We start from the raw sequence: 19014 nt of genomic DNA on the forward strand, positions 1-19014 counted from the left end.
GCATCTCGGGCAGTAACAACATTATATAAATATTCAGCAGTCATTTTTAGTCCTCCTACCTAACCATTACAACCTGAGAGAGGCCAAAAGTTTTCTAGAGCATATAAAATTTAGGTTCAGGTAAGTGCTTTCTACCCTAAACAGAGCCTCAGTAAAATGAACAAATTTTCATGAAATTTGCACCACCAATAACTCTTGTTGGCTAACAAGGAGAGATTAAAAAGGAGAAACACCAGCAACCTACTCCTGAAGTCAAAACTAAATTCCTGTTCAAAATAAAATAGATCAGTACAGCTGCTGGGAATTTGGAGCTTTTGATTCAAAAAGAATTCACATCTTATCTTCACATCTGATCTTAAATTATCAGAGGAATCGATTCTCCCTTATCACTCACTTCTCAAGAATTTTTAAAATGTGGGTTACTGTCTTGCTAAATCTAAAAAGCTCCAATATTAATCCAGAACACTAGTAAAGAAATCTCTCAGATGAACCCAGTTACTTTTTCACCTTCAGAAAGAATATTGCAAGAATATTCAAAAAATTCAGTCTGGCAGACTGATACATCACTTTATCCCGTACAGTCTCACAGAAGATATTCAGTGTTATTTGCAATGCCAGTTCATATGCTTTGAAAAGACAAACTTCAGAATAAACCTATGATGTCATCCTGTCAGTTCAGAATGATATTTCATTCCTTATCCTGACGTATGTGCATTGCATTCTCTGAAACAAGAAGCAACGGTACTTCCGATGTTGAGTGAGGGTCTGAAAAAAAATGTCATTCCACATTCTCACATGGATGGCAAACATGTTAGATAGCTGTAAAAAGGAGATTTCCATACTGAAGCTCTTGGTCCAGTTAAAGTTTGAGACAGGAGACAGCACGAGAAAGTGTTATGGCAGATAAAATGTGATTCTAACTCTTCGGGGTAACACTTTACTACATGGCAGCAATGACTTTCTCAGTCTCCACCTGCCAAAATAAATTTACTGCCATTTAAGGTTGTTAAAATTTTTCCCCGATTAATCATTACTTCACTGCAACATCTGTCCAAGAGGACTGTTTTGCTAAAGCTGGTTAGCCCACTGCAGTTCATTATGCAACCGCAGGCCACGCTGACGCTCTGGCGTAAGGTTAGTCTGTGCCAGCTGCGAAGGGAAGAGCAGCAAAAGGAGTGGGAGCTTTCAAGGGTGGAGTATAACTAATAATCACAGGGCTGAAAAGCACCATCCCTCCCTGTGACACAACCAACCTGAAACCGGTGAAGCTGGACCACCAGTGAGCAGACAGGATCCTCCTAAAAACACTGCCCTAGCCAAAGAGTTGTTATTCCCCTGTCAACAGGAGGAATTTGAATTGAGAAGAATGAACCTGTTGAGGTTTCCTGCAGGTCACCCTGTCGTTGAAGCCCTGAGGGAACATTAAAGCATTGATAACAGTCTCCTTTTAGGAGGTAATATCTGTAAATATCAGGAAGTAATTCTGTAAATTATGGAACTCCAAAAGAAGCATCCTAACAAGACTAATTTCATCCTGGAAATATATAGCTCACACTTTTATTTAGGCCCTAGTGTTTAGCTTCACTCATTTAATCCATAAGCAGAGACAATTAACTCCCATTTAACCTTCTCATTAATTTCAAACTCAATTCTTTAAACACCTGTCTCATATGCATATAGCAAAGACAACTGCTCCTGGCTCCAAACAAACTGTTCATAAAGGACAACACAGGCCAGAGGACAAAGATGTTAGTGACAAAGTGCTGGGGATTGGAAAAGAATGGGAATGTCAGGAGCAGACAAAAACACCTGAAACTACAAATCTATTTAACTTATCCTATTCCAGTTGTGTGTTCAAGTTCATCACATCAGTATTTGAGAACTGCCACCCAAGACTCAGCTGCAGACACTGCTACTGGTGGTAAATTTTCTGGCAGAAAGATCTTGCTTTGGATAAAGAATTAGGAACTTTTAGCTTCCTTCTGGATGTTTCAGGTGATGATGCTCTCAGAACAGATCACAATGCTAGCAGCTGGGGTACTGGTTTCTGTACCTGAGCAGGCCAATTCTTGCTCTCTGGGGAATCTGCACAGCACAGTTTCCAGATTAAAATTGTTTTCCTCCAGTTCTCTCATGCTCCGAGATCTGCACAGCTCCCCTCTCCCCAAAGAAATGTCAATACACAGCAGTTCCCCAATACAAAACCAGGTCCTTGATGCAGCTGTAGTTTTGCAACAGCGAAACTATCATTGAAATGGAGATTACCCAGGGACTATCTAGGAAATTAAAAAACAGGACTGGTGTGGCTCACTAATTAACGGCCAATACTCCCACAAGCTGCTGCAAGCAAGAGTCTGAGCTCTACAGAAACCAGCCAAAAGGTAGAGTCAATGGCAGGAATAACACATTATTGCTTTCTGAAAGATGTCCTTGGGCAATCTCCACTCCCGGTTATAAAATCAAGGCAGGTGGAGGGCAGGGTAGCAGCAACAACATTAATGGAGACACACTCCAACTTCACCTGAGGTTTTTGTTTGTCTTTAAGTAGACAAATGGGGGAAGAAAAAGCAAGCTCACAGATAAAGGCTACCAGTTAAAGTTCAGTGACTACTGGATAAAATATTCAAGTAGCCTAAATAACACACATTGTAATGGCATGTCCTATTCTTGCTATAGGTGGATCTGGCAAATATGAGTCATCTTTGGAGGAAATCCTAAACTGCTCTCCTAGCACAGTCATATCTGCACATAGAAAAGAAAAACCTAAGTCCGTAACAAAAAGAAGCACCTTCATGTAAACACTGGTCTTGGCCAAACTTGTCAGGCAATTGCCAGCTGGACAATTTTAAAGCAAATGTTGATTAAGATCACAAGATGGTTATATTTAGAATAAGAGGAACAATCTCATATACTATCTTCACAAGTATGATCTAATAAATAAGTTTTTATGAGATCCCAAAATATACTTGGTAAGAAAGCAAGTCAAACCAAGACAAGTAGATGCTATCTACTTAACAGGAAGGCGAATTATTATTACTCTTTCAACTTCTTTATGATGTAATTCAAGGCAAATCTAGCAAGAAAAATCCAAGGCACATGAAGAATGGCTAGTTACACTCTGCAAATGTGAAAGCCAAAAACAAAGTGTGACAAACACGGCAGTGGGATTCAGAAGCACCAGAAAATGATTAATAGTGTGCATAATTACAGAATATAACAGCAGACTTCACACCAGGGTAATGCGAGCAATGCTTCTGTGGCTTCCAGAGGGTCAAGTGCTGGCTAAACAGCAAGGCCCTCAGGAACACTTCTGAAGGCTGACATGTAAGGTGACCATGCCAGAAAGAAAAAATTAACACAGACCTTCTCAGGAAAGAGAGTTTCCACTGACACCTTCTATGAGCTCCATGATGGGGGAGCTGGGGGGGCACAGTGAGCAGACGGTGGGAAATCAGGTGCTGAGGAAGGGATAAGGGACGAAGGTCTGTCACCCTGAGTGAGCAGGAGTCCCAGGAGCCCCAGCACCACCTTGTGCCACCAGTTCCCACCCTGGAAGGCTCCTGGGGATCCTGAGCAGAGAAGCAACAGATCTTTTTCGAGCCAGATCAGTTCCCAGGCATCAGCACCAGCACCTGAAAGCACAGAAGGGCTGGGCCATCCCTCCTGAAAGCCCTCAGTTCTTCCATCACATTAAAGTTGCTCTGAAAGTGACTTCCGACATTACCAGCTCCGCAAAATCCTTCTGTTGCTGATACCTTCTCTGCATTCACACAACATTTCTGTGAGACTGAAAACTATTCCAGTCTTCCACTCCAAGTGAAAGATGTAATTTCAAAGGCAAAATCCTTGGTGCAAAAACTCTATAGTTAACAGCAGACAAGCCAAGAGGTCAGTGGCAGTGACAACAGCACTGAGCAGGGAGGTAAACCCAGGGCAAAATTACAGACTGAGAAATAATATTCACCACTGGCATTTGTGATTTATTTCATGGGTCTCATGATAACTATTGGTTTTTCTAAAACTATATCCTCCTAGAGTACAATGAATACAACTGTCTTGACTCTTATTAAGAGAGGTTTTTAGCTTTCATCACTGTAAAGAAAAGTTTGAAAACAACCACAGCATATCCCAAAGGCTTAAATGTCAAAGCAGAAAACAAAATCTGTGAATGGTTGAGTTTGTCAATGCTGCTCACTCACCACTTGCACACAGTGAGTGTCCGTACTATTAGATGGATGGTTTGTACATGATATGGGATAGGATGTTTTTTCATATTTCCTCCCCACATTAAAAAAAAAAAAAAGACTATTTGGCACTCATAATATTGGTGTGTACAGACTACTAAAACCCAGGTCAAAACTACAAAGGAACGGCTGTCTTCAGCGATAGGAAGTTTTAGTTTGCAAGACATCCATTGCACTCTGTTACTCAGAGAATGATAAAACGAGAGAGTGTCAAAGGCTCGGAATCCATGAGGACACCCAGTGATGGCCAGATGGGTGGGCACAATTGTGCAGTTTTTCTAAACCATTACACAGCAAATTACTTGGGACCTGGCCATTTGTGCTATCAGCTCTACAGTCAAATGCCTCTTGGATAAACAGAGGCTGCTCATTTATCTTAAACTGTCTGGGGCTCAGAGAAGCCAATACATCTACATATGAAAGGTGAGAGGGTTGGCTTTAATCCCCCCCGCCGAAAGCTTTCCCAGATTGGTTATGGGGTTTACCATGCTCATCGGGAGAGCCAAAAATTTGGCACTGCATAAAGGATGTGAAAGTGGTGTGGGAATTACTATTAGAACAAAGATTTCTGACAGAGAACAGATGTACAGGTATGGAGGAGCCTTCAAACAGGCAGCAGAAGTGTCTTCATAAAGGAAAAAAAAACAGTACCGATCCTAATTACTTGAATGTTTGAGCTCTCCAAAGTCTTCCCACATCCCTAGCACAACATAAACCAGACCTACTGACCAAGCCAGTCTTTCTGTAAGAACCTGTTAATTTGTTCCATCCTGCAATTTATTTTGGTTTAATGGTATACATTAGTAAATGTAACCCTAGCAAATTTTTTCCTTTAATTTAGTCAAGGCACAACAAAACATCTTCAGACTTCACTAAGTTTACTGTATTTAGCTTATGTTAATTTTTTCTAGATACAGGGACAATACAGGAAAGGCAGAAAGTTAAAATGTTCTATCAAGATGGACTTTAACATTCTAAAAGATTATGACCCAATTCAACAGCTTCCATGATTCAATAGAAACTACAATGTTTGGTACACAATACATTTTTACAGCTCCCAAGCTAGTTTGTACAGTAAAACAAGTGAAATTACTCTGATCTATCTGTACAGGGTCTACTCACTAATTTTAGTAAACAGCCTCCCAGCAAAGCAGCTGAATTACCAGTTATGAATCAACTACAGAAAAACACTCCCAGGAGGAGACCAAAATCAACTATAAGACTTTTCTCCCCAAATTCAGTAGCAACAAATCTGGACTGGTGCCTAAAGTTAAATCGTGGCCGATGGTGTGTCATCAGAGACCCAAAACAATGTCATCACCTCAGAGAAGTCATGGAAACAATGAAGATCTGTCTGTTCTAAGGCAGCTGCTTCAATCATTCCTTCATACAGTGAGCAGAAGGTTCTACCTTGGCTCCTCAATGAGAGGATCAAAGATTCAGAAACCGAGCAGAAAAGTGGGGAAAAGAAATAAAAATAAAAATCAGGCATTCTTTAAGTAAATGAAAACGTTGAGATTTACATTGCTACTTGTTCCTGCATGATGGGGAATGATAGACATTAGATGGCATCTTTTAAATGATGAGTGTCCACCATTAGGCTTTCCCGGCTTTCACAGTTCTACCTACCAGCTGGAAGTCTAGCACCCCTCTGCTCCTCAGGGCAGGAGCACTCAGCATCCAAACCCCCGGAACGCCCATCGCCTCAGGCATTCGGGGTGACCAGCTGCCACCCACCACCCCTCTACCACCCGCAGGAATGGAGTCACAGTACCTAAAAAGAAAGAAGGCAGCCAAAATGTTTCGGTTAAAAACAAGACTCATTTTGACAATAAGCATCCCCCCTTTAAGTCTCCAAAAATGTAAGCCCTTAATGGAAAACATGTTTTCTATCAACTGATCAGAAAAATTAAGGAAAATATCCCCAATTATTTCAAAATCGTTCAACTTGCCTTCAGTTTCCTATCAAGTCTAGCTTGATTAGCTTTATACCAGGTTTAGAAAGGTTTACACATATCTACTCTTTCTTGGCATTTCCTCAGAGGAGTTTAAATTCAGTATAACTAATAACGATTCAGAGAATTAGCTGCCAGAGACTGGAGATGTCTAGCTTAGGAATGTCTTCATCCTTGAAAGCCAGGATGCAGTACAGCCCAAAAACCAAGTTAAGAACAAAGACAAGATTTCTATTGTTTGTTTTGCTAGAGACATAAATGCTACACTTAATAGGAAAAAAGGGGAAACTAATATACTCCTTTCCATACACCAATGCCTGCAGGCATACACAAACGTCATTAGTGTTCTCTTCACCTAAAAGAGGTTAGTTCATAAACCACATAAAGCAAAGTTACTTTCTTACTGCGACACAGATGAAACTCAAAAAAGGAAACACTTTATTATCAAGAACCATTGTCCACAAAGTTATACATCTAACCCTCAGTCTTATTTTAGAAAGACTCCCTGGTAATTTGCCTGTGCTTTTGAAAAGCAAGTAATATGTTTTGAATTATAAGAGGTTACAGGGACATTTTTGTGGTAAATTTGGACTTTCATTTGCAAAAAAACCCTCTCGGTGCTACAGAAATCCTTTCGGAAATAACATTTTTTTGTCATTGCTAAGCACTTTTCAACAAAGTTTAATAGCTACTGTTCCAAGGAGCTGTTTACATCCAGCTTTAAAAGAATACTGGGGTACTTATGTCCCTGCAAGCAAAAGGAAAAGCAGCACAGTGCCTTTCTAATATTTTGAGAAGCAAACAAAAGAGAGTATATTCTATGCAGTATGCAGGGGCAACAAGTTTTCTAAGCAAGTTTACTTAAATACCCCCTTGTGCTCAGGGTCTGGTAGTCTGGGATTTTTCTGGAGGCCTAAATTGTACTTACAGCTCATTTCAGTCTTCTTTCATTTGCTACCCTGGTCTTTACACCCAGGATCAAGAAGGAACAAAACGCCAAATAAGCTGTTATTTAGAAGAAGTGGAAGGCACTATTTCTAGCCTCTGAAGTTCATAAACTTGATATCCAGTTGCTTTATAAACAGTGCATGGGAAGAGGGCTTCAAACAACAGTAGCTGGATTTTTCTTTTGAAGGTGAAACTTGCTTTATCGTTCATTCTTGTAAACAAAATAACCTATTTAGTTGAAGTTTAGCAATATGAATAAAAGCAAAAGTTTTACTGTAAACATCTACAAGATGTCTAGCCACATGAAAGCTTCATTGTGCTCTTGATAACCGTGATGTAAAGGCTTTTACGACCACCAAAGTTTTTGCAGACCAACACGCCAGATTTTACCACCTCAATATACCATAGCAGAGCTCTCCTGAAAGAAAGCTGTGCTGTTTATACAGTGGGAAAAGAGAATTTTTTGTTTTAGTTTGTTTTTCTTTGCTATTCATCGTGAGACAGCCTTTGCTGCCATCCAGTAAGCTGTTAAAATATGGGTTCTCATTACTCCTTGGCTGTTTTGCTTCCTGGACAGAACAATGTAGTAAATTGCTTGAGCCCCCTTTAGTTTCCCTACCATGAGTTTGTCCCCGGCACCATAAATAAAACCCAGTACAATGATGAAGGCACTGACCAGTCTGATGCTTATAATGGAAGCCAGATATTAAAAGGGAACCTTTTCAGGAAGTTTCAGCTGGTGCCCCAAGGTATAATTCATCTGAGGGGTTGCAGTGTACACCTGCTCTACATCAGAATGAGACTTAAAACCTTTTCATCAGGAGCCCCATAATAAGACAGTTTATTGAAAGGTCATCAGAAGCTCCAGTGAAACACCGCTTAAGTTGGCTTGATCTAAATAAAGCAGATTGCATGTGTACAGGGGCAAGCACAAAAATACAAACTTAAAACATTATGTTTGGAGATGGAGTTAGACACACTACCCTAAACTAAACATTCACATCTTGCAAGCACATCGTATACCACATACTGCACAGAGTCCTGCCACGAATCTTCTGCAATTTTTATTTCCCAGGAAGACATAGAGAGCCTTCAGGCATCCCAAATTAAGTTACATCGACCTTAAATAGGAACAGATCATGATGCTATAAGCGAATTATTCTCTATCTGAACAACGTCAGATAGGATCATGTTGGGCCAGGCTCTGTCCAGACCCAAGAGAACATGAACTCCAACAGGCACGGATCCAGTATGGAACCGGGAAACTACTTGAACAGATCAACACGATAATCAGCGGTTACAGCATACCAAACCTCCTACCATGACAAAGCCTGTGTAGGCTTCATAAATTAGACATTTAAGGAGGCGGCAGTGTCTTTGTTGAAGTTTATATGGTGTGTTTTCCATGCCAAAAGGAGTAACTGAGGGAAAAGTACATGAATGCTCGTCAGAAGGTTCTCAGACAGACACGTTAACAAATCAGTGCTGTGGGAGAAACAGAAACTGATAAACATTGGAAGAAATAAGCTGTGTTTCTGAGGTCAAACAGGAAAGAGGCAAAGAGATAGGTGAAGCAGATAAAACAGAAAGCAAAAACAAGTGGATACGCTTCGAACGAGTATACGTGGGAAAGGGGGCTTTGCCAAGGTGTAAGGCAAGAAGTGAGCACAGTAATCAGTGCGAAGGTGACTCTAGGCAAGAGGTTCAGCTCTGAGTTTAGCTGAGACTTGGGTCTGATGTACTACAGAGGATATAACAAGATTTGACTTCGAGTGCAAGGGCCTAGAAAGGACTGAGTCAGACTGAGGTCCAGGCAGAACTAGTGAATTGCTGTCCAGAAGAGCTCACTCACTCCAGCCAACTCACTGGGTGAGGCTGAAAAGATCAACACCAAGATCAGAGACCTCTGCCTCTGGGAGAGCTGAAGGCACGTGAACAGACACTTCAGCAAAAGGCAGATGTGTCCACTGGTGCAAAGAAGGTACTGAAAGCAAGAGGAGAGAGAGGAGGTCACCAGGGATGACCAAGAGGATACTGCAATTATAAAAATACAGGAGGTCAGCAAGAGGAGAAAGGAAGAGCCAGGTTGGACAACACTTCTTGGACAGACAGCAAGAGTCAACAGTTGACACCCTGAGTACAGCAAGAAACATCCCAGGATGGGAAATTACATCACGGCAGGTAAGCAGCTGTCTAGGGACCACATCACTGGTTTAATGCCATATTTTCACCAAACGGTACATTTTTCTGAAAAGAATGCTCTGGATCAGACCAGCCCAACAGTCACACTAACTATTCCCTGAAGTGTAACGTATCTCAAGGCTGGCAGGTCAAAGCAGGCGAATGGCAGCAACAGGGCAGGCCACTGCCAACTTCTAAATCAGCAGTGGGTGGATAGGAACCAGGCAACCAGGAAAAGTGCGCCGCAAAATGCTTCAGTAGACAGGTAAATAGGACAGAACACGATAGTGGTGAGACACAAGTATTCCAACACTGTTCAAGGAGAAAATTTTAAATCTGCGCAGAAGAATTCTCGGAAATTAAGGGGGGCAGAATGGAAAGTACCATTGCCATCAAAAGTTACAGCAAGAACAGATTTGTTATGCCCCAGCACTAGTCACACTTCTACTGATGAGTCTGAGAAGAAGCAGAGGACTGCAAGACTATCTATGATGACTGGGGTGGGTCCTCCAGCTTATCATTAACAACTGTTTTATTTAAGAGCTCTTTACCCGATATCCCCCTCCTCCTGCCTCAGCTTCTCACTGCTGGGCTCTGACAGTATGCTATCTGCTGTCTATCTAAACCACTTCTCACAAACAGAACAGGTCCCGTGTCACCTTGCAGCAGATGGGCCCCGCACAGGCCTGGGGAGAAGAAATAAATCCCAAGAACAAGAAAAACCTCATTCCTAGGGAAAGATAGAGGTTATCTGAGGAACACTATAATGGTCTACATTTGAAGAAAAAATGTCATTTCAACAGGTTAAAGTCTATCTAATGCCCCTTTCTCACTCCCAAAGACAGAACAGTCTCATATCCAAGCTGTTCTCTTTGCATTTGAAAGCACCACAATGAAAACTTAACTTCCCCTCCGGGTCTGTTTAACACAGACAGAAACATCGGTACATGACAGCAGTAGTGTGAGCTGAGATCTCATCGGATCTAACCAAAAAGTCCAGAAAAGAACAGGAATTTTCTTCTAGAAACTGTATTTCTGCTTCTAGAAACTGGAATTGAGTATTTGCTACAAAGGGACACACAGTTCCCTTCTTTAACACTGACAGGCAAACCTGTGTTCAGACATCTACTTTCTTCTCCCCCCTCTCAGAATTTCTTCGTTCCATAAAAAGATGCAATCACGACCCAGGGACTGAGAGAGTGATGATGTAACAGTCAAATATCTAGCGAGATCTACATCTCTAAAAGGGATCTGAGTAAGCAAGACTAAAGGTGAAATATTCAGGTAGTGTTAAAGCTTGCTCAGCCCAAAAGGAATGGATCGGTGGAGCAGTAGATCAGTAAAACCATCTACAGAGGTGAATTTTTGAACAGAAGTTAATACAAAGGACTCTTGACTAAAGGAGACCAGAAGACTCATTGGCAATATTAGCTAATACTTACTGTAGGGATTTGGCAGATCTTAAAACCAATATTTAGCTAGCAAAATTCAGAAGGTGAAGATAACTTCAGTTAAGATGATGCAGGTTACACAAATCATCTCAAACATGTTGTAGTCAAAACCAACAGGATTCCACTTTAGCGTCACAAACACGCACTGCCCACTGAGGATCTTCAGAACCCATATTACTTCATCAGAATCTACAAAATAATTCCAGAGAAGAGACAAGGATGAAAGCAAAAAGGCTGCTGAGGAATTCCTAAATGAGCAGCTGACTTTTGGCAGGTATCTGCTGTGTAAACAGCAGAAAAAAAAAAAAAAAAATTAAAAAAAGATGCAATAAGGAGCGCCTCCTACTGAGCTAATTCACAACAGTTCTGGTTACAAAACTGACTCTGTAGGGATTTTTCTTCACACCTGATGCCATGTGACATGAATGTCCCTCCCCAGCTTGCTGTTAGCTAGCTACCTACAATTAAATTTTGTTATCTCTGCTCTGACAAGTACCATAAATGCAGCTCGGCGTCAGCTGGCAAGCCAGGACCAGCAGGTCTGGTGCACAGTATTACCAGCGTAAGAATTCAAAACTGTAAGGTACCCTGAAAGACTAATCTCATTCATAAATCTGACCTCATATATTATTCAACACCCATGTGTTAAAATTATTAAACACTACCTCACCCACATTGCTATAAAAAAAGACTACTGTAAAATTTCACTCTGAGAAGAGAAGGTATTCATAGATCAGGGGAGGACAGATGTGCAAAAGAAGAGTCAGGGAAACCATACAAATTCAGCACGTACGGAGGCAAAACACATCCGACCCCGGACATTGCCTCATTTAATGCTTCATTCATGCAAATACCGTCAGGAAACACCCGAGCCCACCTGTAGCAGCTTCTGTAAGCTAAACGTTAAGTCCCTGCAGAAATTGGAAAGCTGGCCTTGATCCTCCCTTTTGCTACTTGTCTAGCTAGGATTTGTTTTTTAAGTGAGATCAATGGCCTTTTCCATCTATGAAGATCAAGCTGGACGCTGTCCAAGCTCATAACTCAAATTTTGATGGACTAAGGGGAATTTTCATTCCATTCATTCCGAATTCTGACACAAGACAGCTCTCTGCAAGCTGAGCAATTCTGAAGAAGCCAAGAAGAGCTGACAAGACTTAACTGCTGACAGTCTGAGCAGCAGTGAAGAGTGTCCAGCAGGATCCACAGTGGCAGGCACCCCTCTCTGGGAGGAAAGTAGACTCTTTCCAGCAGCTTTTATAATTCAACACCACATGAACAATTCAAATATTCATATCTATTTAAAAGGAGGAAATTAAAATGGCTTAAAGGCATGTAAAGCTTGTTCATTAAGCATGAATACTGCATTACCAAAAGCACAAATGAAACCAAGCATTCACATAATATTTCCTCTGCCAGGATTAAAGATACTTTACTACCTAGTGTGAAGCCAAGCCTCTCCCACCACAACTTCAACCAAAAATATGAATGTTTAAGATGGTGCTCGAAAGATAAGAAAGCTGGTGTAAAAACCTCCATACAATACAGACAGCACCCCTTCGCTCCAACACTTTAAGTAAGATTAAGTCAACAGAAGAGCAGAAAAAGTGTGATACAGATAAAGAATCAAATGCTATCAATGATGCACATCCCTGCTGAGAAAGAATTGTTCCTAATGTGTTTATGAGGACTGATCCTCTGAAGACAGAAACCGGGTGTTTGGTCAGCCCCAGAACTTGTGCATGTTTTGCCAGACCTGCTGAGGACAGATAAAAAGCAAATAACCCAGTCTCCAGATCTAGAGCACACTAAATTGCAGAACAAGAGTTTGGTCTTTCAGAACTGCAGGTTGAGTGAACAACTGTGTACTTACACCAAAAAATGCCCTTTTATATCATCTACTGAAAGGGCTGCCAACAACTGCATTATAGCTTCTTTTCAGGGCACTGGGCAACTATGCAGTCTATAGGTTTTTGCACCACCCCCAGCTTCTTGTATCCCAAAGTGCTGTAAACCCAAGAGACTAACAGCTATTCACACCAGTCATCCAAAACACAAACCAGATCATTTTTAAGACTGACAAGATACTAGGGACTCAACCCACTACATCATCAGGAAGATGTGGGTTTTCTGAGAGACCCAAAAGGTATAGCCTACATAGAACTGTCTCAAGAAAATCCCTTCAATACATCCCTCTCTGACATTCGCAGCTCAATTCCCTGTTTCAGTTTGCTACAACCTTTTTATAGGACCACAGCCTACACCTCACCCTTGCCTGCACAGCAAACACTTGCCTCAGCCCCAAACACTTATGGAAAATTCTCACAGGAGAACCAGATTTTCTTCACAGATTCTTGATACCAAAAATAGAAGTAATAACAAATATTACCTGTCTTTCAAAAGTATCTGCAATAAATATGAATTTAGAACTGCTACCTTAATTTAGGATAGCTTTGAACATGCTGGGGTTTGCACCGTAACAAATACTTGAGAAACAGTAGAAAAAACACTTTTGCATATTTTGAGAGCTGTGTTTTTGTTAAGTGTTGCTTTAAGAGGTCAGAAATAACAATGTGTGCAGGGAGACAACTGCAAGGACTATTAAACTGCAGTTCCTTGCACCACATCCTCAGGCTGGGATGACAAGGAACTACCTGAGCAGCAAGTACAGCCTTCCACTTCGGGTTTCATGTAGGAACTAGTTAAAAAGAAGATGAAAACAACCTAAAATTCATATTACGATCATTACACCTTACCATGTGCCTTCCTTCCATGCATCCTTGAATTCTTTAATAACTGAGACAAAGAGCTACAGCGTTCCCAGGAGGGGATTTGCACAATGCTTATGAAAAATGAGCAACTCGCTAGAAATCAGGAAAAGATGAGTCAAGTAGCACCTGCTCACAAAGTAGATGTGAGAACAGAAAGATTTTGAGCACACAGCTCATATGGGACTGCCCCGAATGCTACCCTGCTGCTGTGATATACAAGTCTACTTTCTATCAGCATTTCAACGTGGCTTTTCACTGCCAGTCGATTAAGAGGTGTTGGGTTTATCCACAGTCGGGCCCCCACATCGTGACACCACCCAGCACGGCGGGAATCACATCTTACTCTCCTGCACAGCATTCGAGACCTTTTGAGGAGAAGGTAGTCTGAAGTTATTCCTGAAATTATCACTAAGGCTGCAGAACAGATAATTCAAGAAATCAGGCGACTGCTTTGCATGCCATGGATAAAATTTTTTCAAAAAAATTTTAAAAGCTCTTTGTTTTGATTTAAGATAAATGCTAGTTGTACAGGGTGGTACAATGAGTGGTCTTTGCAGGGTAATACATGAAATCATACATAAAACAGAACATTTCATACTTGTGAAAAATAACCTTCTTGCCCTCTTCCTTAAAAGGAAGTAAATTAAAAATTATAAATTCTGTCACTTGAAATTTTTATTATGGGGTGATGAAAAATTAGGTGATGTACAGTTTTGTGTTTCTCTTATTCAAAAGTTCACAAGTTTCACCTATGCCCCAATTTCTGCAAAAGATTAGCAACTCCTCCAAGACCTCTGCTCCCTTTCCACAAGCACCATCTCACTCCATCTGCTGTGGAACAGTCACAGCCACGTTAAGTCAAAACCACCCACTGAAATGAAAATGTTTTAACGAGTCCAGAGCAGGACATTCTCCCTTAGATTACAGGCGGGTGACACTTGGAGTGCAGCTAAATACCAGCCCTTGAACGCCAGTGAGAGGACCCGAGAGCTGTTTGACATTAGCAAGATTCCCTGTTTTAAGGAGTGTTTCAATTAATCTTACGTCCTCTGATAGGAATTGAAATGCCAACTACCACTGCAGTAATCAACCTGCCCATAAAGGTCAACAGAGAACTGATTAAAGGGAATGCCAGACTATCTGCTGAAGTGCAAACTGCTCAAATACGGCCGTTTACAGTAACTCATACTTACAACTACTTAAGGAACAATTATCTGGACGTTTGCTATAAAGAAACAAAGCTAGCTACTCAGTCCATGCTAATTGTTCCAATGCTCCTGCTTTTTTTTTTTTTTTTGCTTTCATTATTGTGATGACTACGAATCACAACCAGGTGCTGGTACAAAGACCACTCAGAACTAAGGAATTCAAGGACTGGATGACTTTTATTTATAATTAACATGTAATACACAGTGACTGCTTAAGCATCCACATGAAACGGCCAGTTTATTAAGCAGCTGTAAGACATGGCCATCAAAAAATACTAATGCTATGCTATCCTTGCTGAATCACTACATGAGCCGACAAACAGGGCACGAAGCGCAGGGATGGGAAATGAGGTGGCAAATTCACACTCCATCCTACCTACCCAGGCAGGAACTCACATCAACAAACAAACCAGCCGCACTAATCCAGCCCATGTCAACACCACTAAATTCAAATACTGAAGTAATGAAAAGTGCAACTTCACCATTTCTCTTTTTCCCACTAGAGACATCCTTGGGGAAATATCCTTGCATGCACTGAAACTGGTATGATTTCAATTCCACCCACATCTGGGCTCACTTGGGAACTAAATCCAGCACAACCCGTCTTGGGTCAGCCAGTGACCCCAAACAAAAATAGCTCTGGCAGAAAGCTGGATTTATGGAATAGGGTGGAGCCCATCCAAGTGTAAAGCGAACAAACCCAGCACTTGAAGTTAATGATGGAGAAGCAACAATTTCTCCATTCTGGTCTGCGCATGACAGGCATAAAGGTGACTCGTGCCATCTATGCAACGTGACAAAACGCAACACGACATAATCAACCCTTGACCAGGTCAGAATCTCAGTTGTAATCTGGGTCTGACAACTCAAAATGTATCAGCAGCAAAAGTTAATTACTGTCTCCAAAGCAGTAAAAATAAGGGAAGCAAATGATGCTTGAGAACTGTAGTAATGCCAGCAGCGAAGCTGGGTGAGCAGGCCAGGGCCACAGTGTCAAACAGGGCTCAGCAGAGTTCAGCAGTTTTACTCAATTACACTTTTGGTAAATTCAAACTTAATTTCCCAAACATCCCAGAGCAGACAAGCCTGAAGTCAGAGGATGACAGCACCAAGGTTAGAAAAATTAACAGTAAATTTTTTTAACAAAAGATTATTCTGCCCACCGCACAGACACAAGACAATCTTGAAGTGCAGGCAGAACCCTGCCTGCAAACTGCAGAGAACAGCCAAAGTAGCGCATGCGTTCTCATGAAAAAGAAACTGGAGTTTGAACTGGTGTCACAAGGAAAAGCCTGGTTTTGAGTACCAGTGACCAAGGTATTGGAGTTAAAGGGACACTTGATGGTTATCAGACACGGCAGGGATGTCCAAACATCCTCAGGCGCAATCAGCAGGCAACAGGACAGAAAAAAGAAAACTCAAACCGCCTATCAATTTTCAGGATCCAGAATTACTAGCTTGTTCTACTCATACTCTTTCATACAAAATTAGCAAAATCTACCAGTGCAAGGCACCTCTCAATTAATTAATTCCTAAATTCAACCAGTGCTATGCTGATTTTTAAGTTGTCTAACAATCCGTTTCATATACTTCATTTAGATTTCTAGTACACATTAACCAAAGAAAACTCCAAGAACAAAATGTTACATGCAAGTTTCCTGCTAATTACAATGACTTTGTTTGTAAACCCTTTATAATACAATTAGAGCGTCACGGCATGCACAAATGAGGAACAAATTTAAGCACTTAAGAGACACTGCAAAATTTATTTAAAACTGACGTTTCCTCACGTTCAAAGCTCAACTATTCACAGACTGTTTTTCTTAGCATTTAAGCACAAATGCCCTCTCTACCCAAACAGAAATCCAAATCATAAAATTAAAAATAGTATCAAATACGCCTGTTGTTATTGTATCTCACACTGCCAGGACCTGAGCTCTGACCTCTGCAGCATCACAGAAGACGGGTACACCCTGGTAGCCAGCTGTGTAGCACAAAGATTCCTGAGCATTCAGTGGCTCATGCAGCCAGACCTCAAAACCTACAGATTTCATCCAGAGCAGACATCACAATTGCCTTGAAGAGATTAATTTTCTCCTTCCTCACTAGTTTTATGCCAGCTGAAGCAGCTTTGCCCACCTCTCTTGCCTTGGCTATTGCCAGAGCCGCTCTCAGGGTGCATCCAACAAGGGCACAGACCCGGCGAATTACTGATTTTAACCACCTCCAGAATGCAAGGGGCAGGAGAGGAGCCATCAGTAAAGCCCGAGCAAAACCGGGCGGGGGAAAACAGCCAATAAGTCACATTTTTATCCCAAAGGCTTCCCTTCGGTAATTATCAAATCCTTGCACAAGCAGGGGCAAAAGAGTTTATCAGGAAGAGCTCACATGAATCTTTTATAACGGAAAGTGAAAGACAGCCGCAGACTTAGGGTCCCCACCAGCTGTCCTTTATCAGTGCTGCTCAGGATTTACTCGTACTTCACAGAGGGATCGGGGATGAAAACGCAACGCATTTAGAAGGGGAATAAAACCATAAAGATCACGAAACGTTAACGCAGCGAGTCTGCACCGGCGAACGGCTGTAACGCTCCTATGAGGCAGGAGCAGCCTTGGACTTGGTAACTTTTATTGCTGGCTTTTTTTATCTCAACTTTGCACACATGTCAGCACAGGGGAGATACCTGTTGGAGGGGAAGCGTACGAGCTGCAGACGAGGTCTGATGAGCGGGAGAAGAGGGAGGTTTCCTAAAGGGTGACATAAAGTCCCCACAGCCCCCAAGGCAGGTGCTCCCTGCCTGCACCCTGGGCACCCTCACACTCACTTGGCTCAGCCCGTTTCATAGAAAACTCCCCTCTTTTGTGCCGGCTTTGCTCCACTCTGGAGCTCGGTCCCCTCTCGGGGGGGGGGGGCAGCAGGCAGGGGCCAAGGCAGGCTGGGCGGCTGCTGCCCGCCACCCCGCCCTCAGCGCGGGGCCGGTTCAGCTCACTAAACCGGCACAGCGCACCCCCCTCCCCAAATTGAGACGAGGGGGGGGGAGGTTAGTAAGAAGCCTCACACCCCCCGAAGAAGCGAAAAGGGGGGGGGAAGCAGCAATTCCACCGCCCTTCCCTCCCCGCTCACCGCAGCCGGAGGTTTGCCATGAACTCGGCCATGGTGACGGCGTCCATCAGCACGAAGTCCGCTTTCCCGAACTCCAGGCTCTCCTGCTCCGCCATGGTGAAGGTGACGGTCGGGGTTGACGCTGTCCCGCCGCTCCCCGGACCGGGGGGTGCGTGTGTGTGTGTGTGAAGCAGGGGGGGGGCGCTGCCCGGTGCCCGCCTAGCGCCCGCCGGGCCCCGCCTCACCGCAGGTGAGGCGGGGCCCGGCGGGCGCAAGGCGGGCACCGGGCAGCGCCCCCTGGCGGCCCGCGGGAAACACGGAGCCCCCTCCCGCCCGCCCCGCCCCGCAAGGACGCTAGCAAGAGCGCCCCCCGCGGGGAGAGCTGAACCTGGGAACGGTACTGTCTCCGGGACCCCACTGCCTCTGAGTCTTGTTGGTGGCTCCGCGGCCCCCGCCCTGCGCTCATCTCAGCCGGTTCGTCCTTCCCGGCGGTGAGTAAAGGGGAGGGAAAGTCTCCGCCTGCGTTGTGACCGTGGGGTGCGGGGTCTTTGCCATCTGCTGCGCCGGCTCTTCGCCAGACCAAAAGCCGGTTTTCCCTACAGAACTGTAACGAACAAGACAGGATCTCACAGATTCATCCCGGTTGGAAAAGCCCTTGCAGCTCCTCCAGCCCAACCATGAACCTCACCCTGACCGTTCCCAACTCCCCCAGATCCCTCAGCGCTGGCTCAGCCCGACTCTTCAACCCCCCCAGGGATCCCGGGGACTCCCCCCTGCCCTGGGCAGCCCATTCCAACGCCCAACAGCCCCTTCTGCACAGAAATCCTTCCTCAGAGCCAGCCTGACCCTGCCCTGGGCAGCTTGAGGCCATTCCCTCGGGGCCTGGTGCTGGGGCCTTGGCTCCAGAGACTCACCCCCCCTCTCTGCCCCCTCCTGGCAGGGAGTTGCAGAGGGCCAGGAGGTCTCCCCTCAGCCTCCTCTTCTCCAGACTGAACCCCCCCAGTTCCCCCAGCCGCTCCCCAGCAGACCTGTGCTCCAGACCCTGCCCCAGCTCCGTTGCCCTTCTCTGGCCACGCTCGAGTCATTCAATGGCCTTTTTGGGGTGAGGGGCCCAAAACTGAACCCCCTCAGCGAGGGGCGGCCTCCCCAGTGCCGA

At 43.6% G+C, this 19014-nt stretch overlaps 1 protein-coding gene across 3 annotated transcripts in view; it reads right to left on the bottom strand.

The window, feature by feature from the left end:
• Window positions 1-18012, bottom strand: part of MYO1D (myosin ID) — a 164956-nt gene extending 146944 nt beyond the window's left edge. For all 3 annotated transcript variants that reach the window (XR_012635156.1, XM_074926437.1, XM_074926439.1), the window contains exon 1: window positions 17880-18012. Coding sequence is in view for 2 of the 3 variants with exons in the window: in XM_074926437.1 (XP_074782538.1) it covers window positions 17880-17974 (95 nt within the window). In the remaining variant the exon portion in view is untranslated. The remainder of the gene's footprint in view (window positions 1-17879) is intronic.
• Between the last annotated feature and the right edge of the window lie 1002 nt (window positions 18013-19014).

The sequence above is a fragment of the Athene noctua genome, chromosome 25 (genome assembly GCF_965140245.1).
Source record: "Athene noctua chromosome 25, bAthNoc1.hap1.1, whole genome shotgun sequence".
In the NCBI taxonomy this organism is placed as follows: Eukaryota; Metazoa; Chordata; class Aves; order Strigiformes; family Strigidae; genus Athene; species Athene noctua.